The 25,321-nt window shown below is 35.4% G+C and overlaps 1 protein-coding gene across 2 annotated transcripts in view; it reads right to left on the bottom strand.

The window, feature by feature from the left end:
- LOC150101404 (uncharacterized) overlaps positions 1-9,256 on the bottom strand; it is a 159,903-nt gene extending 150,647 nt beyond the window's left edge. For both annotated transcript variants that reach the window (XM_090401035.1, XM_090401034.1), the window contains exon 1: positions 8,810-9,256. In XM_090401035.1, coding sequence (XP_090257161.1) covers positions 8,810-9,169 — 360 coding nt within the window. In that variant the 5' untranslated portion in view covers positions 9,170-9,256. The remainder of the gene's footprint in view (positions 1-8,809) is intronic.
- Positions 9,257-25,321: the final 16,065 nt, after the last annotated feature.

Below are 25,321 nucleotides of genomic sequence, written 5' to 3' on the forward strand. Positions count from 1 at the left end.
AACTATTTTCCCCTCTTTCCACTTCCTTTGGATTAACCCAGAGTCAAGACTTAGATTATGTGGTCAAAGGCACAATTCCCAACACCTTCATGTAAAACTCGAGGTGGTATGCCATCTAATCCCATAGCTGTATTCATATCAAGTATGTGCTAATATATACTATGCACCTCCATTTCATTTACTCCAGTTCCCATATGTCTTTGTCTCTCTCTCTCTCGTTGCTGCAATATCGCCACCCGGATGATATACTATTGCAAACTGTTCACTTAGTAATTCCACCTTTTCACCTGATTCAGTTACCTCCCTACCATTGGTATTCATTAAAATCATTCTGTCTTAAACATTCTTCCTTATTATTATTATTATTATTATTATGTGACACCTCCACGGAGTCCAAAGACTCATCGAAGGAGAGTGTGCCAACAGCATCGAATGATTGATCCCTTCCAACTACTAACCGTGCTCAAACTTGCTTAACTTTTTGCGTGAGCCATTAGTAGCAGAGGCTCTACCAATCGACCAACCTTTGCTGCTCCTTTTACTTGTAGCATATCGAAAGAACTGTTTGGGATTAGCTTTGGCCTGCACAGCTAATTTCCTTTCGTACTCTGCTTTTGCCTTTCTTACCATACTGATTATCCTTCTGGTCTGTACTTTGTACTACTTGTGTGCCTTCTGGTCACCTTTCTCCTTGAATTCCCTTCACAATTTTTTTGCAACTCCAGTTTAATGATGATATTCATCCATTTAGTTCCCACTTGATTTACTTTCCTGACTCTAGGTATGCAATCTACCACTACTTCTCTCAAACACTCCTTTACCACTTTGCATGCACTATCAACATCCAGCCTTTGCAGTTTCACATGCCATGGCATTGATCCGAGCATTCTCCTAAGCTTGTCATACTTACCAGCCATGCAATTCCAGATATACCCCTCTTAACTGAAAATTCCACACATTTAGCACAAAAAAATTTGTGTGTCCGCCAGGGATTGAAACTAGGACCTTCCACATGTTAGACGGATGTGATAACCACTACACCACAAGCACAACCTAATTACATTTAGCTTGATATGCACTTCACAATCACTTTGAAGTGGCTAAATTAAGTCATAATCCATAATTTCAGTGTACATCAGCAGATGTCATATGCTCACTCTGTACCTTTATAATGTGCCACATGAATTCTTGCTAGGTGGTCCTATTGTAGGCTTTTCTTGAGACTTCAACTATCCAAAAGACCAGTCACTCCATCCATTTCAGTGAAAGTCTGCTACTTCCCTGTTTTCTAGGAACTTTACTCCATTACTGTTTTGAAAGGTCATTCTCCTATTCATTTGTCTCCAGATCATTTGTCTATCTTTCAGCATATGAGATTCTCATCAATCTCCTGTAACACCATATTTAAAAAGCAGCTATCTTTTCCCTCTATCAGACTTTATAGTACATTTATCACATCCATGGGTAGCTACTGTTGTTCTATCCATTCCCAATCTGATTTCTTTTGAACAGCAATTCTTCACAATGATAACAGATCCTAGGTATTCAAATTTGCCTACTTCTTCAGTTATTTCTCCATTAAATTACTCTTGTTTCTCAGGACCTACTATGTTAATATTTCATTCAAGAATCACAATCTTTGTCATGATAGGACCGAGTTAGGTCATCTGGTCTTGATGATCTGATTAACTCTATCAAAATTCATCCTGGTTCTTCCCTATCATTACAGAGTAGTCTTATATCAGATTACTGACACCAGCATAGATACTGAACAGATGAGTAGAAAGTAAATATTGCTGCCTAATTCTCTTGCTACCCAAAGCCATTTCCAACACCTTTCTTACTGTGACTTCTTGCTCACCATACATATAATTTAGCAATCACACTGATAATGTGCTGAAGAAATCCCATTACCTCCCACAATTTCGTACATTAAAGATATAATAGTCTACATGTACTCTATACTAGTTTATATAGCAGATTACAAAGGAATGTCTAAACTCTATACTTCTCAATTCTGTGCCAAGGCAAATGATCTGATCGCTGGTACCTTTGCTTTTTCTGAAACCTACCTTCTTCAGACATCACCTCCACTTTGGCCTCAAATCCTATTTAGAATTATCTTTGGTAGAATCTTATTTGCATGGAAGATTAAACTAATTAACAGTTATATGGTTCTTGCAGTCCTTCATATCTCCCTTCTTATGAAATGGTATGAATACTGACTTCTTTCAGTCTATTCTAAGCTGCTGTTTTCCATATGAAATGCTCTTATCCCTCCATTCCCTATGGCCTTAATTTACTCTGCCTGGATTCCATCTGAATCTGAGGCCGCATTGTTATTAAGGTCTATCAGTCACATCTAAGTAGAGGTGGTTCCAACTCCAGATGCTCATTGGCCAAAATTTCCTCTTCCTCTGCTGTACAATTCCTCACAATATTCTTTCCATCTGTTTTTCAGCTCTTGTTCCATTTGCTGGTACTGTTCCATTCCCATCCTTGTAACATCCAGTCTGGGCTTAAACTTATGCTTAAGCTCACAAACTAACTCAAATATTCTTTTGTAATGTCTAACAGTCTAACTCTTCTCATATCTCTTATATGCTTCAGTTCCTGTATATCTTTGTTTCTCCAACCTCTATCTTTTGATCAGATCCTATGTTGATTCTCATATCCATGAGTTTCTTCATCTTCTAACAGGGCCTAGATGTTTCTTGGCTGTCTCCTTCCCAATGCCCAGTGTGTTCTCATCAGTCTCCAAAAAATGTTGTCAAGTGCAAGACTCTACATTTTAGATTGAAGAGAATGCAAGCTTGTACAAATGCTCTAGGAGAAGTTAAGGAATATTAGGTTAACTGTATATAGAATATATATACACTACAAAGATGGTAAAGCCAATGCAAAGAATAACTGCTATTGAGGAAAAAAAGATCAGAAGCAAGCAGAGATAATAAGATTATACCATATTTTAATATCCACAACTCTAACTGGCTCCATTTCTTATATTCTGACAAAATGGAAGAAAAGCTGAAGTATCAGCTGTAAGCAATGACCTAAAACATATCATACATCTACCATCCCCTCCACTTACTCAAAACTCTAGATCTGTTCTTCGCTAGTTCTCCTTGCAGGTACCGAGTCTGGTTGAAAAGAAATGATTCTGAATCCCGTTTGAAACACAAAGAATCTTTATAAGAGTTTGTTTCATTTGAAAGTCAATTAGCTGATATCATGCAGAGGTGAACAAGGTTTTCTGGTAGAAACGTCAATTTTCCATCCCACAAAATTGGCCAGAAGAACATGCATAAAACAGAAACATGCATAAAATACACTGGCGTCATAGCCTTAGTTATTATTATTATTATTATTATTATGTGACACCTCCAAGGAGTCCAAAAACCCATCGAGGGAGGACACCTACTCTACAACTCTCTGCCTCCATCACTCAATCCGCCAACTACAGTGAACCCCATCATCTACACCAATGCCATCTACTGCCCACCACCGCCACTAGTATTTTCACAGACAATCACAAACATCCATGCCAACGGCGGGATTTGAATCCACAGCCTTTTGGCTTGAGAGCAGATACACTAACCACTTGGCCAACCAGACTGGCTGAATATATCATTTGGATATATTTCCAAAACAGAACCTTCCAGGTACATACATTGCTGAAGTCACCTCTCAGGAACCTAGACCATTATATTCCATCTTTTCTTTCATGTTATGCTTAATGGTCTGTTGCAAAGACCATTAAGCATGACATGGCTTCTTAAAATCTTGCTTAATGGTTATGATGGTGTAGTTAATCCTAACAGCATTGTCTGCTATGACAGTAAAAATTTCTAGGCTATTTGCTTGTCTTGTAGGAGGAAAAACATAAGATTCCAGGAGAAAAAAAAAACACTGCCACCTCTTTACGAGACCAGCTAACTAACTTTCACTTGGAAAGCCCAGATAAAGATTTCTCACATCTGAGACAGGATTTAAACGTTTTCAATAGAAGTGCACTGTCGAGACTTACTGAACTAGAGCTATGGAGATCTCTTAAATTGACATTTATCTCTAGCCATTCTTGGAACTCACACCTACAGGTTTCTCAGCCTCAAAAAAGTGCTGTCAATATATGTTGAACCAAACTAGATTTTTTATTATTATTTCTCAGATATCCCATTAGAGTGAAAGATTCATCATGGGAAACACAAAATACATAAATCTCTTTGAACTCATTCACAGACAAAGCACACAAAATCTCTGCCAACCCATTCACCACCCTCCAAGCAAAAAACCTAGCCTAATTTTCCTTACTAACTATACTCTTATACAATTTCTATGGGTGATCCCTTGGTTTCTCCCTTTCTGCCATATGCTGAGAAAAAGTCTTCTGGGTCAATCCTATGAAATCGCTTTAATAACTCATATTAATAGACCCTTGGAGTCAAAAGACTCATTGCAAGAAGTCCACACACTCATGCAAAAAGATCATCAAATCATTCCTTAAATCCAATGTCTATACTCGCTCCACTTTCAGGGACAAATCATTCCACTCACCTACTACCCTCGATGCAAAGAACCTGCTCTTCACTCTCCCTTTCTCACACCCTCCATATACAGTCATCCAGGGATGGATTCTGTTTCAACTCTTGTCTCCCTCTACACTATGAAAATTCTCAATGTTAATCTGGTAACAACCCCTCACCAACTTATGTCTTAATCATCCCCCCCCACACACACACACACTCTTTTTCTTCTATTCACAGGCTTCCCCAGGTTGCAATCCCTTAATCTGCCCTCATATCCCACATTCCATAGACCTGAAACAAATCAGCAAACCTTCTCTGAACCTCTAATATATCCTCATCCTCTTGAAAACCAGGTGACCAAATCTGCACACAGTAGTCAACGTGGCATGATCAAAGTCTCATATAACAGAAAGATAACCTTTGCTTCTACATATCAAGGTCCTTCTCATCAAATGCCAGAATCCAATGTGATTTTCTTACAATTTTAGCAATGCGATCCCTGAACTTCAAATCTATCCACCATCACTCTCAGTTTTCCCATTTCTTCCATCTCCTTCAAAATTTCTCGATTAACTGTAAAATCTACTCTCAACATTGCCTACCAAATTTCAGGACTTTCAAACATTAATGTTACACTCATTTGTCAACTCATATTGTATACTGAGATGCTCCTGCAAAGCACAACATTTGCTCTGCTTCTCATGGTTCTTTCCATTACATCATCAGTAAACAACTGCATATATTAATGATACTATGGAACAAGTTAAGCTCATTATTGTGGTCTCTAAGTGTTTTAATTCTTGCAAAGCTGAAGTCCATAGAGTAAGAAGACTCATTACAAGAAGTTGAACAAGCAGAGGCCACAAGAAATGCAATACCTTGCTTTGAATACAATCAATGGTGAAGCAATCTCTCTCCACTCCAGCACAATGCATTCTGTTCATTCACCACCTGCTAAGTGAAAAAAAAAAAGAAAAAAAATCTCATTTAATAAAAAAAATTACACTTCCATACTCACTTGGCCTTTATACAGTTTCCAGGGATGACCAATTCAGGGACATTCCACTAGAATTTCTAGTGGGTTGGATTCAGAGAAGGAACATCAACTCAATTGGATGATTTTTTAGAGACTAATGAGGAGAACACACAAGAAATGCTTTCAGAAGAAGTCAAGGACACAAAGTATCTTGTTCCAATAAGAAGGGCAAGAGATCCACAAGTATCAGATATTGAACATGGGAACTAATCAAAAGAAGGTGGTAGGAAAAACAAAGAGACACAGGGACTGAAGAATATAAGAAAGTACATAGAGAACTCAGAAGAGCCATCAAGCAGAACAAGGAAAAGTTTTATACTAATAAATGTGAAGAGACAGAGTTCCAGGTGAGGAGGCATAATTATAAAAGGACGTTCGGTTTAGTTCATGACCTAAAACATAAGTTAAAGCCAAAATTTAATGCCATCAAAGACAAGAATGGAGAACTACTATTAGAATTGGAAATCAAAAACATATGGAAAGAATACTGTGAGGAACTGTACAACAGACTGGATAAAGAAAATTTGGAGAAGCTCTCTCACGAGGAAAATTTTGATTTGGAACCTCCTCCACTTAGGCACGAAGTTGGAAGAGCAGTTAAGTAGCTGAACAGCAATAAGGTCCCAGGTGCAGATGGAATCCCAGCAGAGTTAATTAAGGCCACAGGGGAGGGAGAGATAATACTGTTTCATAGATTGATTACAAGGATATGGAAGACAGGATCATGGCTTAGAGCATTGGTTCTTAACCGGTGTTCCCTGGAAGGTGAATAGGTGTTCTGTGAGAAGTTCTGGAATTTGTCATATTTAAATTAATTTGTCAGCACAAATTAATTTAATGATGGTTTAATTGATGTTTAATTAATTATTAATTAATATGTTTAGTTCATCACCTAATTGTCATGAATTAGTTCATGACCTAATTGTTTAGTTTAATTCATGACCTAATTGTCTAGTTCAGTCATGTTTAGTTCATGACCTAATTGTCATGTCAATTGTCATGAATTGACAATAATTGATAATTATCAATTATTGATTAATAATAAAAATCAGCTAAATTACCAATTAATTATTAATTTATACATTACAAAATAACCAAGGTGTTCCGTGAAAATTTCAGGATTTGTGAAGTGTTCCGTAGTCCAAAAATGTTTGAGAAACACTGGCCTAGAGACTGGAAGAAGTCAGTTTACATACCACTACATAAGCCGGGAGGTATGAAGGATTGCAAGAACTACAGAACTATTAGTTTAATATTTCATACAAACAAGATTTTATTGAAGATCATTCTAAATAGGATTGAGACCAAAGTTAAGGCAGAGATGCCTGAGGAGCAAGCAGGTTTCAGGAAAGGTAAGTGTACCAGAGATCAGCCCTTTGCCTTAGATAGATCATAGAAAAGTATAAATAATTTAGACTCCCTATGGAAATGTGTTTCTTAGACTACTCTAAAGCTTTTGACTATGTTCAGCATGTGAAACTGTGGGAAGTAATGAAAAGAATGAGTTATCCTCAACACACTATAAGGTTATTAGCCAACTTGTACAGCGAGCAAGAAACCACGGTAAGAACAGGTGTTGGATTGGCTGATTGGTTTCAGGTTGGAAAGGAAGTTAGGCAAAGATGTTTACTTTGGATGAGCTCAAGACAGGAATTAGGATAGGTGGATTAGGATAATTACAGATGATAAAGTACTCCTCTGTAATGACAAGGAAGAACTAGACAAATTCTTGACAAAGTTAATGAGATCAGTAATAGCAGAGGACTTCAGCTTAATCCTAGCAAGACAAAAATTATGGTTCTCAAAGGAAATACAGACAGGGAAGCTCCTGAGAAACAAGTGTACCTTAATGAAGAAAAAATAGGAAGTCAGCAAGTTTGAGTACTGAAATCCATTATGAATGTGAAGAATTGCTGTTCAGAAGATGTCAGAAGATTAGGAATGGCTAAAACAATGATCGGAGCCTTGTCTAAAATCTGGAAGGATGGATCTATCTCCACAGGAACAAAGTTGAGAATTTTGGAAGCAGCTGTTTTTCCAACAGCAAATTATGAATGCGAGACTTGGAACCTAAAGAAGTCAGATAAGAAAAGGATAGCTGCTTTTTGAGATGTAGTGTTATAGAAGGCTGTTGAGGATTTCATAAACTGAAAGGCAGACAAGTGGATGGGTGCTAGAAAGAATCAGTAGAACTTCAAGGCACCTTAAGAATACTGACAGAAGAAAGTTAAAATACTTTGGACACATTGAAAGGATGTAAGGCAGACCTCTCAGAACAGTAATAGAAGGTAAAGTTCCTGGAAGAAGAGGAAGGGATAGACTGTCAATGAGACAGATGAATGGATGGTTGGGATGTGTGAGTAGAGTGACTGATCTTCAGAGATTCGAAGCCTCCAGAAAAGCATACAAAAGAACCACGTGACAAGGACTGGTGTGCTACATCACTGAGCATCTAAGTGACCATACAGCATCTGTCAATGTCCAATGAACAGATGGATAGAAAGGACAACCTCTCATTCTTTTTCATCCTGCAAGCAAGCAAACTGACCCTTGAACACACAGGCTACAGTCATAGGATATAGTACTTAATCCCTCATTAGTAGGGCTCAACCAGTACTAAGGGGGTGGTTAAGGAACAGGAGGAAACCCCACAGGAATAAAAAAATTATATGCCATCTAACTAACTCTTTCGCAAAGAGTCCTTGAACGTGGCAAGATAACAATAATAAACTAGCCTTCTTTCTGTTGAATTTAATGATTAGGATTTAGCAAATCAACTTAAGAGTAGTGAGAAATTATATTTATACCACTAAACATATGGTTCTCTGGCATGATCCCATAATTTCTTCTTCAAATTAATGGTACTTTTATTATATGACTCTAATCCACAAAAACGGTTGCAAACCTATAACATAAGTAGATTGGGCGAACTAATTTTTTTCTATTATGATTTATATAATTCTTGTGTTTTTATTTATTTGTTACATAATCGGGAAACGCTGCTCTAAACATACATGAAACTCCGAAAGGTGTCTCCAATAAGAAAAGAAACGGTCTCACACCTGGAGATGAAATTCATTCCCTACCAATAGTGTTTTTGCAAATTACTGTTTAATTATCAAATGAATGACGACTTGTTTACAGGAGTACAGTTCCATTTAATGAACGATTAGCTAGTTATAATCAAGCACAGCGAAATTTCATGTATTTGTAAAGATATCAGAAATTAATTTCATATATATCTTACCTTGCCTTCGAATACTGCTACATTACAATTTGTAGTCTCCCAACACCAATATAAGCAGTTTTGATTTGTCAGCAATTCAGTTTGGTTAAGATATTTTGCACCCATCGCTCTAGAGTCTTGTGTGCGAATTATTTTATTCTGATTTACCTGAAATTTTTCTGTAATATCATCTAAACCAGAAGACAAGTTAACAGTAGATCTTTTATTAACTATGTTCGCACCATGAGAGTGATCCGCTATTTTCAATGATTGTTCTCTGATTTTCAGGGGTATTTCATGAGCAAATAACACGATAAGTAGCTCCGAAACAAAGATGAAGGCCCCTGTTATGAAATACGGATTTCCATGAAGAACACCCATGTTAACACACAGAGTTAATTAAATTTACTTATTAAATGCATAACCTACACACGACAGTAAACACACACTCCTACAGCTCAGCTCAAACCTCACCTGCTTTCTCATATTGACATACACTAAAATCACAACACAGACAACGCGCATGCTTAAGTGGCAAAACATTTTTCATCACTAGGGTCCTCTATAAAAGAATATTGAGAATTTGTTTTTACCTTGGGGAAACTATACATGACATCATATTCTAATTCCCTCCCGTCTCTCACCTTAAAAAAGTAACTCAATCTAAGGGCAGAAGAGATTAACTATTGCATTAGAACAAAATACAGCTATTCAGCGAACAAATTGGAATAGGCCTAAGTTCGATTCTCGTCGCGACGGGAGGAATCTTTATCTGGTCGATTTCAATCGATGGTGAGTTAGCCGATCTCATACGGAGGTAGCAGGGTTTTTTCTCCCGGAAACTCGGGTTTTTCATCCCGCATACATACAAATCGGCCCTTCAGAACACACGCAATTTACAGACAAAAATTGCTAGTTGTGGTGGTGTTGGAGGTGGGAATCAACATTCGTAGTAGAAGTAAGGTGTAGAGACAGTTGAAGATGTCCTCCCGCGATGAGTCTTCGGACTCCTTGGAGGTATCAGGAATAATAATAATAATAATAAATCCAAAAATTCGAAAAACTGAAATACTGTTACAATGGACAAAATAAACAGAGACATTTTGCAAATACAAATTATTTGAAATGTGATTAGTACAAACTGTGAAAGGAGATGAAATAACTGTTCTGATGAGACTCAAGCTTCTAGCAACTTTATTTTTATAGGAGTAAATATTAAAAAAAGTAGGACCATGTACAAATAATTCTATGACAAGCTTGTGTATGCATATATAAACAAACACAAGAGACATTAGCTTATAACATATGTATTTCATAATAGTAATTTGATTAGATATCTCATCATTAGGCTTCTTCGTCTGCAATCATTAGATTCCAGTGGCGGCAGAACTTTCATTTTATACTGGAGTTCCTGTAAAATAAAAGTTCCTGTTTTATTATCGCCTTTCTTAAATCTTTACATAATTATCTAAAAACCGTTATTTTCTTGTTTGTAATGCAATGCCGCACGATAGTATTTTATATAATTCATTTTGTAGCAATAATTGTATTTTGCAATAGTCAATGTGCCCACACAGCACATTGACTATTGTACTTTGCATTGCTGGTATACTTAATGCTGGAGCTGCATTCAATGCAGACTGCATCAAACAGCTATCTAGTGGGGATAACGTAGTGGGGGTAACGCGTGATTTACGTGCAGTTTGGGCTGGTAGCATTGCAGCTCCACCACTACAAATTGTTATGAGCCGCCACTGTTAGATTCAATGGACCAGCATGTTTCGAATGTTTATAAAGATATAATGCCTGAGTTCATCAGGAACATATCCAGTTTCATACACATGGTAAAAAAAATTCCTTAGCTCCTCTGTTCCATTCTCTTCAAGGGCATTTAGCACATGTATACGAATATAATCTTTCCCAGTGCCTTTCTCTCTTCATTTTTTCTACAGCTTTTAATCTGTTTTTTTTTTTTTTCATTCATGGAGTGCAGTTTTCATGATTGTTAATCTCGGATATTATTTTGCTCTCCGCATCTCTGGGAAGATCCGAGACGTATTTAATGCATGATTTCTTAACTTTATCTGTTGAATAATATTTTTGTTAGCAATACTGATTTTTTCCACTGGATGTGCTCTGATTTTCAAGGGTATTTCATGAGCAAATAACACTAAAAGTAGCTCCGAAACAAAGATGAAGGCCCCCGTTATGAAATACGGATTTTCACAAAGAACACCCATGTTAATACACAGAGTTAATTAAATTTACTTATTAAATGCATTACCTATACACAACAGTAAACACACACTCCTACAACTCAGCTCATTATTAATTGGTGCGCTCTCAAGTTTCTCGTTTTATAATAGGTCTAATATTACCTTGAACTTATTATCAAGCAATGTTTCTTTGGCCACTTTCCATGATGTCCTTATTATGTTCTTTAAAGTTTTACATTCTGGTCTATTTTCGATGATAAAAATAGTAATCTGGTAATTACCATAGCGCAATTACAAAACAATGAAATTGTTAAAATATCGCTTCTAGGATACGTGTAGTGTAACAGCACCCAGTTTCAAAGCTTGTGTTAGGCTTATCTAAATAAGACTTTGATTAGTGTTCCTTATTGATTCCATGTCTAATGTCTATGTTGAAAATAGAACAAATGTATACTGGTGCATTAGCAGCAGGATACATCTGACCAGGAAACACAGCCACGCACACATACACGTGATACTTAGAATCAGGAGTCGAAAAAATATGCAAAATCCTACTCTCTGCGAATAAAATGTGTTAGTTCAACCCTCAATTTTTTAATGAGTAGCTGCAGACTTAACAAAATCTACTCACCACTACCAGTAGGCGAGAGCATTTGTCGTGACTAGCTTAGGGATTCATTGATGATGTATCACTGCGCTGGAACGCCGATGCTCTTATAGGAATAGCATTATGTCTCTCATGGTACATTAAAATCTTTTCTTGAAGTACGGTAACGTAATGTAGCAACATAATAACAAACAAGAATAACTTTTCTGGCTATTTTTCAGATAGTTTCTGAATTCTTCTATGACTAGTGTAGAATTTTTTTTTTTTTTTTTTAACCTGGACACTTCGGATTTTAACTATTCCATCATAAAACTTATCTACAGAAATCACACTATTCAGAAAATAAAACAAGTTATCAGGGCCGTATTTATACTTTTGGAGACCCTGGGCCAACATCATTATGAGGCCTCAAAAGAACAAGCCTATTTCAGTTTATAATTCATACGCTATTTTTTTAAGTTTATTATTATTATTATTACCCAAGACCCCATGGAGTCTAGGAGGTTCTTTTATCAAACACACAGCTCAGTATATTACTGTGCACCCCCCCTTTCCCCGCCCAGGGAAGCATTATTGAAAACAAAACTTGACATTTCCATAATAACTCATTTTAATAAAATAAAAATAACCCAACAATGGTATACATATATTTGCATTTAATAAAGATATAAAAATAAATCAATTCAAATTTAAATGTAAAAAAATTAGTAACTAAGAGGTTTTTTTTTTCTTTTTCTGGCTTTGATTTTAGCAAATTGTCACTTATTGTATTTAGGTGAAAGTTGTTTCTTAAATAATTTTTTATTCGTCTCAACACTGAAAATACCAATTTCAAATTCAGCACTTGCATTTGAAATAGGCATGGTCAAAAATATTTTTAAAATTGTTTCCACGTTCGGAAAAGTAGACTTTAAGCCATCGTTTATAAATTTGCACATATCTTTAATTGAAAAATTTTCTTCCTTTATCATTAATAAAAATTGTTTAACTTCATCAATAAATTTTTCTGAGTCAATATCAGTCCCGTGAGTTTGTAAAATTTTGTTAATGCTAGTCTTGTACTTGTCTTGATCAATCTTTCTTCAAAAATATATATAGCATATCTAAAATAGCTTTTTGCTTTTTCATTAATTTCCAAAATTAGTGAAATTTTGGAAATTAATGAAAAATCGCAAATGACCTTAAAAGTATTAACAATGAAAAGTTCTTTTCCATGTAATATAATTTCCTCGTTAGATTATTATTATTAGTTTTATTATTATTATTCGTGACACCTCCAAGGAGTCCAAAGACTCATCGAGGGAGGACACCTACTATACAACTGTCTCAGCCACTACACTGAATCTTTACTACCAATCAGCCCCTTCAACGCAATTCTACCGCCCACTACAACTACTATTTTTCGTCTGTAAATTGCGTGTGTTCTGAAGCGCCGATTTGTCTGTATTCGGGATGAAAAACCCGAGTTTCTGGGAGAAAAAACCCTACTATTGTCACACATTTCTTTTCGTTTTTTCTCTCTTTCCTTCTCATCTTTAAATTTTGTCTCATATGTTAATAAATTTGCTTATTCATTTAAAGTAGCAAAATTATTTCTTATATCTAAAATAAAACCAACTAAAGACTGTAGCAAATTATTAGCTAACAACCAATCCATGGCGGAATCTTGTAGAGATTTACTAGTAGTATTTATTCGTTGTAAAATTTTGTCCCACACAATTAAAATACTGTCTCTAAATTGTCAAAATGTTTATCGAATGATGAGCTCTCTCATTTAGAAACAGGTTTTTCATGAGGAGAAATGGATAGTTCAATTAATGCCTCTTTAATTTGTTTATATCCATGCTTAAAGCCAGTATAGCATCATCTCTTGCCGACAACCTTGTTTCACTTAGTCTTTTAACTGTTAAAGATTTTTTTCTAAATGTTTAAGGAGTATACCCCACCTTCTTGTTGAAGATAAAAAGTAATTATATACATTTTGAATAAAACTAAATATTGCACTGTTTCTAGACAAGATTCCGCGGCATAGTTGCCAATTAAATTTAAGGAATGACTAGAATATAGTATATAATGTGCAGAGGGAGTATGTTTAATCAGCCTGGCTTGTACAATGTAAACAGGGCCTTCGCTAGATTAAGATTGCGCCCTGAGGCAAACAATTTAATATCCCCCCCCTGATGGTTATAAGTCAAAAATATAGGGAAATTTCGAATTACTATTATGTTTTTATTACAAGAAAACATTAATAAAAAACGATTACATAATAATATTAATTGAATATTTGCTCTACGGGGATATCGCACAATAAAACTGTTTATAAGCTCTTCTAAATTTAAATTATAAGCTATGTCTTCCTCTATCGATACAGTTGCTAGACCAACCAATCTTTCTTGGGTCATTACTGTTCGCAAATAATTTTTAATAAGGTCAAGGTTGGAAAAACTTCTTTCCGCACTTGCTAGGCTAAAATTGTTAGCGTAGCGACGGCACCTACTGCAATATGGCTGAACGAGCGCCCTTATTAAGCCGCGCCGTGAGGCATGCTGCCTCTATGCTACACCCTGTCGACGGTACTGGGTGTAAACGTTCATAGACACCTTTCATATTGACAGCGTTATCATAGCTTTTCCATTTACACATTGTTATCTTCAAAGATAATTCTTCTAATTTTTTAAATACTACATCTTAATACTACTTCTAAATAGAAGAAATCACCGTATATTTGGAAAAGAGATTTACCTCTAGTTTAGATAGGTGGCAAAGTAGCTATACTTTTACTACAATTTTACACTAAAATGTATGCGTGTGTTCTCCAAATGATTTACCTTTGTAACAATTCTTGTGAACGATTTTGAAAATAAATTATTCAAACATCAACAAGATGAATAGGTAGGTGACCCACCTACCCACCGTAGATCATCTCCTTCCCCCTGTATTTACCATTATAGATATTTCTTTCTTTCTTAAATAACTGCATCAAATAATTTATAAGTTTTCGATAATAAAAGTGAAATTTTGATTATTATAAATTAATAACATTATTTTGACATAAAAATTGTATCAGACTGTAAAAGAAATCTCGGGATATCTATTTAGGATACAATTAAAAACAAAATAAGACTGCTGATGTATTGGACACTTTAGTGTGACTTCTGAAGAAGTGGGCTTTCTTTCTCACTGACACTGAGAGTAATCTAAACCTTTAGCCTTTACCCCCAGATGAGAAGATTATTGTCTAGTATTTCTAAGGCAAAAGTTATTTCCAACGGAAACAGCAGGAAAAGTCGACATATTTGGAATTTTTTTTTTTAAGAAAACAAAAAACTGACACTACTGAACTTTATTTTTGTTGCATACATGTAAACAGTTTTTATTTTATATGGTAAAAATATAGAATAGAATTTCTAAAACTTAGAATAATGCCAACAGATAGCTGAACAAATGATTGTAGATTGCAAAGAAATAGCCCAGGAAACATATGGTTTTGCTTGAGTCTATACAGCACCCCCATCGTGAACATGTTAAAAATAAGAAATATATAGTGAATGTGTTTCAGATATTATGGAATTCGGTTGAAGAGAATTGGCTTTTCAACTCAACTGTTGCCTTTGTCTTTGGTTCGCGCGATCTTTTGTTAATACCGCACCAATCATAGGCATTTCTTCATAGCTGCTCCAGCCTCTACGGGCCTACCATTGCTGTCTGTTTGTCGTTCTGCTTTTACTTCTCATTAGTCATTTGTGAAGGATTGTTCATTACGTATCTCAAGTCTTGTAAATTACTACTAATTTTTGCTTGAAATAATGGGAAAGAAGATGAACTATTTGGGTAGATGACTTTGATGATGCACACAAGAAAAGTATTCTCGATGTCAAAAGTAGCGATATCGAATAGGATCTTCTTGGTAAGTCACACCATTTTCAGTTTTTTTTCTCTGAAAACTTTAGTTTCCGAATATCCCCGCATATATCTCGCACCACGATTTTTTAGATTTAATTTTAGGAAAAAAAGTGCAAGTTATGTTCGAGTAAATCCTAATTTTTTTAGCTTTCAAATTCTTAAATAGGGCCATTATCTAAAGAATGGATTTGTAAAACACACAAAAGAGAGCAATATAGCAAATACATGCAGCTCTAGCAACAAGAAAACGTTGATATTGTGTCTGGATCAAATAAAATTCATAAGGGTGTGTCGTCTGACATCTCTAGAGAACTAACTAGGAAGAAGATGAAAAATCTTCCTAAGTATGATATGAATTACTTGAAATGTGGATTTTCATGGACGAGAAATGAAGAGGAACCGATTCCACCTTTTGTTCTATTAAAAATAAAGTATATGTTTTGTTTACAAACATATATATTCAAATAAAATAGGCATTTACAATGAAATATACTTTATTTAATATTTTGATAAGGGGGTACTTGGTAATCACGAAAATTTAAGGACGGGTACGCGGATATCTGAAGTTTGAGAAACACTGTTCTAAGGAAAGAACAATGTATTTCAAATGGAGGAAGAAGACCTCACAAATTTATTCAGCGCCCTCTAGTTTTTATATTATGAATTTAATATTTAAAAAGAAGTATTTTATTTTGCAACTATAACTAGGCTGTTTTTATATTGTTTGTGAGGAGTAAGGTTTTAAAATATTGGCCCCCATAGAGAGTGAGGCCCCAGGTTGCGCCTCATAGTAAATGCGACCATGCAAGTTATGGTTCAACAGTACAATATATAAGCAGGTTTATGGATTACTCATGTTGTGTACTCTTACTATCATTGGTGAGTCAATATTTCACCTTTGCGTAACTGCCCACTGGTTACGCAAAGTTGATTCCGAAAAAAAGATCTACCTATCTGCTATCAGGAACTAAAAGCATTATTTCTTTTATTATTATATGTATGACTTGTTATTATAACTTATCAGAACTGAGTATCTTTTGTGTAAATGTACATGGTGGATAATGATAGATAGACAGCCAGAAGAAAGATATTCCAGGTTCGATTTTAGTTCCTGATTGAGGAATTTTATATAACCATTACTTGAAGTTGAAGTAGTTGATCGTCCTGAGTAACGTAATAATTAATGAGTAAGTGTGAAGGCTGTCTGCCAAATGATTTCAAAGTGGCAGGCTAAAAACTCTTTGGTTACTTCCTCCGAGAAGGACAATATCATTTTTGTATTAGTGAATGGATATTGTAACTAATTTGTTTTGTGGTGATTATTAGCGGGTTGTCACTGTAGCCTGTGATAAGATTTATGAATCCACAATAGCAATAATAAAGATCATTGTGGAACCACTTTTAATGGCGTACCAGAATATTTTTAACTAAAAAATTTTAAATATATAAAGAGCCAATAGGCTTCATTTCGGCGATATAAACATTATTTAAATTAAGGGGATATTAAATCCCACATTGTTTTAAAACCGAATAAGAAACTCAAAGATTGGAATCAGAGAGTTTCATACCGAATATAGTAAACTATAAAAGTATTGGCTAATTATAATGAAGAGCCAAAGGCTTCAATTCGGCGACATGAACTTATTTAAGTTAAGGGATATTATATCCCATGTTGTTTCTTAGCCGAATAACTCACTGATGAGACATCAAAAAAGGTCGAAACCGGTCTGGGTAGTGACCTTCTCTCACAATGTTGAACAATAATACAGCTGCTAGGAGTTAAGTTCACATTATGGGTAAATATCAAGAATAGTGATCAGAGCTTGCTCTACCTTTTCTGTCAGTTGCCTCAGCTTGCACTACCTTCAAGGGTCAGTTGCTGCCCTATCCAGGTATTTGCTTACACTTGGAATTGCCGAACTTTATATAGTTTCTGTATTTGGCATGAAACTCTTTGAGTTTCTTATTCGGCTAAGAAAGTATTGGCGATTACTAGCGTCAGCTAATGCAAGTAGTCCTAGTACGTAGTACAATCTCGGGCAACTCGCAGAAAGGTGGTTAAGTTCTGATCGCTATTCTTGGTATTTTCCATAATGTAAAAACACATTTCCTAGGAAATGTATGCTGTTGTTACATTATGGTGGGAGGTCACAACCCAGACCGGTTTCAACCTTTTTTGAGGCTTCATAAAAAGGCTTAATAAAAGGCTTCTTAAGTAACTTAATGGTTGCACCTTTTTGACAACTCGTATAGCAGAGTATATAAGATCTTTTCGCTATACTCTTTGGTATTTTCCATAAATACCAAATTTAAATAATTTTTATATCGCCGAAATGAAGCCTGTTGGCTCTTTATATATTTAAGTAACTTAATGGTTGCACCTTTTTTTTGACAACTCGTATAGCAGAGCATATAAGTTCTTTTCGCTATACCCTTTGGTATCTATTTGGTCTAGCTACTCACTGATGAAGCCACAAAAAACGCTGAAACCTGTGGGGGGGCTATTATGAGTTCACTCACTTAAGGTTTTTGCCTTAAGGGAGCAATTTGAGTCTCAGGGGAAAGTGTTTTCCGGCAAGGCCAGGTGAGGGGCTTTGTCGGTGAATGCTTTTCTTCGGAATATGAGAGGTTCTGCTCGGTGGTGGTGGTGGTGGTGGTGGTGGTGGGTGGAATGCCATCACTGAGTGGAGCCAATGCTGAGATGGACGGTCTTTCACCCACAACTGGGTGGCCTAGGGATCGTCCGAAATTTTAGAGATGGCTTTACTTATTCATAGGGCTGAAACCAGTTGGCAGGGGACTATTATGAGTTCGCTCTCTTAAGGTTTTTGCCTTAAGGGAGCAATTTGAGTCTAAGGGGAAAGTGTTTTCCGGCACGGCCAGGTGAGGGGCTTTGTCGGTGAATGCTTTTCTTTGGAATATGAGCGGTTCTGCTCGGTGGTGGGTGGAAGGCCATCACTGAGTGGAGCCAACGCTGAGATGGACGGTCTTTCAACCACAATTGAGTGGCCTAGGGATCGTCCGAATTTTTAGAGACTGCTTTACTTATTCAAAAGGCTGAAACCGGTCTGGGTAGTAACCTCCCACCATAATGTAATAACAGGATACATTTCCTAGGAAATGTGTTTTTACATTATGGAAAATACAAAGAATAGCGATCAGAACTTAACCACCTTTGCTGCGAGTTGCCCGAGATTGTACTACGTACTAGGACTACTTGCATTAGCTCACGCTAGTAATCGCCGATACTTTTATAGTTTATTATATTCGACATGAAACTCTGATTCCAATCTTTGAGTTTCTTATTCGGTTTTAAAACAATGTGGGATTTAATATCCCTTAATTTAAATAAAAAAATTTAACTCTTTTCTTGGAGTTTTTTTTCCCAATCGATTAAATAGCAGATCGCTACACTTGTAAATGAAGGTTATTGCTCATGGAGTTTTTTACTAAGCAACTCAGAAATACAATCTTAAATCTCACACTATCTTCAAGACGTGGAGTCTATAGGAAAATGCAACGCATATCTGCGGTACGTTCGAATCGAAGTACTGAAATAGTACTAAATCCAGCCACAAGAATAAAAAATAATAATAAAAGTAATTTAATTAAATATAAAAATAAAAAATTGCGTGCCTCCGTAGCGCAATTGGAAGAAGGACGGTACGTTGCGTCCTTCGATTGGAAAAGGCTTAAATTCGATTCTCATCATGACGAGAGGAATATTTAGATGTTTTTTTTTTTTTTCCTCAACTGAAGGTGAATTAGCCAATCCCGAAAACTTGAGTTTTTCATTCCGCATACAGACAAATCGACCTTGAGAAAAAACGCAATTTACAGACAAAAAATACTAGTGAAAAAATTGCGTGCCTCCGTAGCGCAATTGGAAGAAGGACGGTACGTTGCGTCCTTCGATTGGAAAAGGCTTAAATTCGATTCTCATCATGACGAGAGGAATATTTAGATGTTTTTTTTTTTTCTTCAACTGAAGGTGAATTAGCCAATCCCGAAAACTTGAGTTTTTCATTCCGCATACAGACAAATCGACCTTGAGAAAAAACGCAATTTACAGACAAAAAATACTAGTGAAAAAATTGCGTGCCTCCGTAGCGCAATTGGAAGAAGGACGGTACGTTGCGTCCTTCGATTGGAAAAGGCATAAATTCGATTCTCATCATGATGAGAGGAATATTTAGATGTTTTTTTTTTTTTCCTCAACTGAAGGTGAATTAGCCAATCCCGAAAACTTGAGTTTTTCATTCCGCATACAGACAAATCGACCTTGAGAAAAAACGCAATTTACAGACAAAAAATACTAGTGGGTGTCGGCAGTAGATAGCGTTTGTGTAGATGATGATAATTGCAGTTCGCTGTAGTTGGTGGAGATGAAGAGCTGTAATGTAGGTGCTCTCCCTCGACGAGTCTTTTGACTTCTTGGAGGAATCATAAAATAATAATAATAATAATAATAATAATAATAATAATAATAATAATAATAATAATAATAAAAGGACGGAATCATGTCGTATATCAACTTGAAAAGGGTATTTATGGCTGCAGAATTTCTACCTACTCCCTCTGGAGAACCCCCCCCCCCGAAAAAAATATATATAGTATTTATTCACGATTGTTTATGTTTATTGATTATTATATATTAATTACTATTACTCTATATATAGGTAACTGTGTCACATTGTGCTTCTTTCATATCCATAATGTGAGATCACCAAAAGAAATATAGTGATATATCTTTATTGTAGAATGAGATATCTGATGGATTTTTGATGTCTTGTGGAAATGATACCTTCTAGAATCAGATGCAAAAGAAAGAAACACTGTTACAGATTCGATTCTAGCTACCTGGAACAATTTTAGCCTATCTTCAGCTGGTTCCTGAGTGTTGTTAGACAACTGCGAGGAAAGTCGGTTGGTGGTTATTTCCTCGAAATTTGGTTTTATCACACCAACTCAAAATAAATCAATAAAGTAGAACTCACTCTGAACAATAAATACCAGGTTTTAACTCGTATGTTATCAAAGCAAATCTATTCATAGTGAATCATATACAAATGGAAATCCTCTGTTTCAGGCAACGATTTAAATCTCTTCGGATTAAACGACCAAGAGAAGGTGAACTCTCTAAAAAGCTATTCATTCAGATTTTCCATAAATGAAAAAGACTGTCTTTCTCTGTTTCACAGCCACCATATTATACATATTCTGTATTTGTTTAAACAATTTTGCTCGCCAAACTATGAATGCAAAATCATGCTAATGGATTTCACCAATATACAGCTCTCATTGCTATTAGAAAACACAGAAAGGTGTGACAAATTTCATACTCATACCATCTCCAATGAATTTAACATGGTCGTCATCATGACAAAAATCATATACTTCATTACTATAGAAAATAATGTGACTAGTAGAAAAAGAATTAGAATAATGCATGTGGGCGTTACTGTTGTTAACAAGAACATGATAACTAAGAGAAGTTATACATAAAAGATGATTATACGTGAATACAGGTCAGAGAAAGAAACGAAGGAATAACTACAACGTGCAAAACTACAGATGAAGCTAAACTCCTTGAATGAGAACCAATTGCAATTAAAACATTGTATTTCTGCCAAATTTAAAATTAGAAAACATAACTTGCTTTTGCTTATGGCATGATAGAATTACTGAGATGAGGAAGAATATAGGAATTTTCGGATTTTTAGGAACTCCATAAAGACAATCGGTGAAACTAATTTTTGTCGGGAATCTAAAAAAAATCATAGTAAGAAATAAAAAAAAACAGTGGAAGAGAAATAAATATATAAATAAATAATACATTCTTAAAGGGAGAGATCATTTAAGAGTAACTTTTAGTAGATAATTGACAGCCTGTTTCCATCTTTCGAGTCTCCACTTATAGTGAACTCAAACTATCAGAGAATGAAAGCTTTTTTAAGCAAAAAGAAGAGTGAGAGAGAGAGAGAGAGAGAGAGAGAGAGAGAGAGAGAGAGAGAGAGAGAGAGAGAGAGAGAGTATATGGCAGATAACTCCTACCATCTTGTTGCGGTAACTTAAATCTCTTATTATTTTCAGTAATATTGTCAATGATCCTGTATATTTTTAATACTGAAAACTGAAATGTTGGGAGAAAAACCCTACTTTCCAGTACTAGAGATTCACTTAGAAACAGCCCATAGAAAAGCTTAGGAAAAGTACTTTAGATGGTGATATGAATCAAGCCATTAACAACGGACCGCAGAATAAAGTAACTTTTTCGTTTATCTTGTATCTATGGATACAAGCCCAATTCACATTGGAATACACAGGTACATAGCATTCATCCGTTAAGATTAAATTAATACAGACTGCATGGATTTCAGAAATTTCACCACCAAGAGTTAAAATTATTTCATGCAAACATACTTGAGGAAAGATTTAGAAAAATAAATTTCATTATGTTTGTAATTCAAAATTAAATTTTTTTCATCAGAAAAAAAACACTAAAGCCTTTGATTCCCTTACAGGGGAGTAGGCGAGTCCGTTCTAGCCCTATCTATCTTTTGGAGACGGAATAGGCAGTTCAATCTCCACTGTAGGCCAATTAGAGATAGCTAGTCCAAGATATCACTAACGCTGGCATCCGGTGAAGAGAGGCGACTGGCAAGTTTCGTCATCTTGTGATCTCTAATCCTAACACTGTATGTTTATTGTCGGAGATAATGTAGGTTCTACCGCCGAACCGGATAAAGAAAGACTTCGAAAATATTCCTCTAGTCGGCAACTAGATTAAAACTAGGTTTTCCTTCCGGCGATAAAGCGCCTTAGGCTGCAAACGCCATTTCCTCTGTTCTATTATAATTCTGTCCAGTTCGAGTGTAAATTACTTGATTATTCTTCCCATGAATTTAAATTACTTAGCTTTATTCTACACAGTTTGGTTGCATATTACCTAGAATGATTTTCAGCAATTTGAATGTAATTACTTTCTTAATTCACTAAAGATTGAGTGTAAATATCTTACCTTGAATTTTTTGATTTTTTAGTTGATTTTTATGTCTTCTAGGATTAATGTAATGCATTCTTTCATTTGAGATGCCAGTGTGGTTAAAGAAAATTTTTCGCATCAAATGAGAGAAGAAATTTTGAAAGAACTTGATGTTTTGGCATATTTTTTTAAGAAACGTTAGCTCAAGATACAGAGACGACCATCATTTGTAATCTTTAATTTTTAACATAAATCTCTTTTCCTTTTTCACATTGTATCATATTATGAATAAACTATGATGATGTATATACACACATACACTACTATATGTATATATATGTGTACACACACACACACACACACACACACACACACACACACACACACACACACACACACACACACACACACACACACACACACACACACACACACACACACACACACACACACACACACACACACACACACACACACACATTAAAAATAGAGATTTAATGACTTTAAATCGAGATAAAATATTAAGTTTTAATGAGAACGATACAACTAGTTTCAGCTTTTTACAGCCTTCATCAGGTATCCACTAAAGGTAGAAAATAATAATAAAAATTGAAGTTTTTTATATAAAAAAAATCACAGGTAAAAAAAAATACATAATTGATATATAAAAAACGTTGCATTTTTTAAGTTGTTCCATCCAACGTGCCTTTGTTTATTGCGTGCGTACGTAGGCTCTCGTGAACGCCAGTATTGAACAACTGCAGTATGGCTATCAGGGATGTTGTAACTCAAATTGTTTAAATGTTCAGGATTAAGGAGGATTTCCCTGGATTCCACAATTTTCCTTTCAAACTCATCACTGCAGCGAAAAATGTTTTCGGATCTATCCCAGCAAACTGAGTGACTTTGGAGATCATCATGAGGATTGTTTGAGAAAAGAACATAACTGGATAACGCAATTGCATTTGATCTTTTACAACTTCAAAAATACAACGTTTTTTATATGTCAATTATGTATTGCTTTTTTACCTGTGATTCTCGGTTTTTCTAGAAACTTCAATATATATATATATATATATATATATATATATATATATATATATATATATATTATATTTATTTATTTATTTATTTAATAGATACAAAGAATAATACACTGAATATACAATTTAGTGTATTCAATTTTATCCTGTAGATTAATTCATTACACCGTTCAATAATCTGCTGTACAACTTGAATATGGTCCATTGTACTAAAACCCCTTCGAAAGCCTGCCTGTTCTTTTGGTTGTGCTAGGTCTAGAGTTGCACAAAGCCTATGAGTTAAGACTTTTGTAAACACTTTGTAAACCACTGATAGTAAACTGATAGGTCGGTAGTTCGTCAAGTCTTCTATCTCACCTGTTTTATGTATCAGAATTAGGGTAGCCTTCTTCCATGTTGTTTTGTACATAATTTTTCTTCAGACATAAAGTAAATAGTTTTGCTAAGAGTTTGTAGATTATTTCTTAAACTGTTTTAAGAAGTTCAGCTATAACTCCACCTTCACCTGCAGCTTTCCCATTTTTGAAGCTTTGGATGCTCCACATAACTTCTTCTGGTAGAATCTCTTGGAAAATCTCTTGACTACACAATCTCAGTGCATTAATGTGAACACTGTTATAGTTTCTAACAAAGATCATTAGTCACCAATAAATGAAATTACCGCTACTTTATAGAAGACACGTACGCTCTATTGCTACTCCTGGTTTTATAGGGGTAAAGCAGGCATCTGAAACTTGTTTACCTCCGAGGACCAAATTAAAAATTATACATCAAGCCACGGGGCAGTAACAGAAATAAAGATGAAACAGATTTTTATAATTTTAACATTAGAGTATATAAGTACAAAATACAACCATGTTACAAAAATTACATAAAAAATATAAAGTTTAAAAAAAAAAAAAAAAAATCAGCTAACGCCTTTTTATTCTCGTATATACGGGAGTAGGCGAGGCCATTTAGCCCTATCTAACTTTTGGAGACTGAGTGGGCAGTTCAATCTCCACTGGTACCCAATCAGAGACAGATGGCCCAAGGCTATCACTAATTAAGCGGTACGCAGTGAAGAGAGACGGCTCAAATGTGCCGCCATCTCGTGGTCTCTAACCCTAACACAATATATTTAATGTCTGAAATAATGTGGGTTCTACGGTCGATTTTCTTGAATTTACAGGACGAAAAACCCGAGTTTCCGGGAGGAAAAACCTGCTTGCCCGTGCCAGAGATCGACTAACTCGGGAACCGGTCGAAAAAAGGCTTAGAAAAATTTCCTCTAGTCGCCGACTAGACTCGAAACCAAGACTTCCTTCGTGCGGCCTAGCGCGATGGTGTGCAAACGCCACATCCACTGAGCTACACAGGCTCAGTGGAAGTTTACATATTTAAATAAAATGATACATATCATTTATTTGAAGAAACTTAACAACGGTTTTCATTAATGAAATCTTTAAAATTTGGTCGAATTTGTTGAGCTGTAGTTATTTTCAATGTTGCTTGCACATGCTGGTCTGTTAATCTTGATCTTTCCGCAGTTTTATTATTCTTTAAAGTTGAAAATAGTTGTTCGCCTAAATATGTGCTATCGAACATAGATAAAATACGCTAATTGCACATAACACCAGGACCGCCTTCTCTATAAAGGAACCCTGGTGCAAGAAACCTTTTGGGGCCCTAAAATATTTTTCAAAGGTAAAAATTAAAGGATTCAAAATAAATGTATTGTAAAACCTCTTACCTGCAAATGATTTTGGCACAGGAAAAAAAAAAAAAAAACACATTCGA

The sequence above is a fragment of the Typopeltis vanoorti genome, chromosome 11 (genome assembly GCF_054136105.1).
Source record: "Typopeltis vanoorti isolate ZY-2024b chromosome 11, IOZ_Tvanoo_1.0, whole genome shotgun sequence".
Classification (NCBI taxonomy): domain Eukaryota; kingdom Metazoa; phylum Arthropoda; class Arachnida; order Uropygi; family Thelyphonidae; genus Typopeltis; species Typopeltis vanoorti.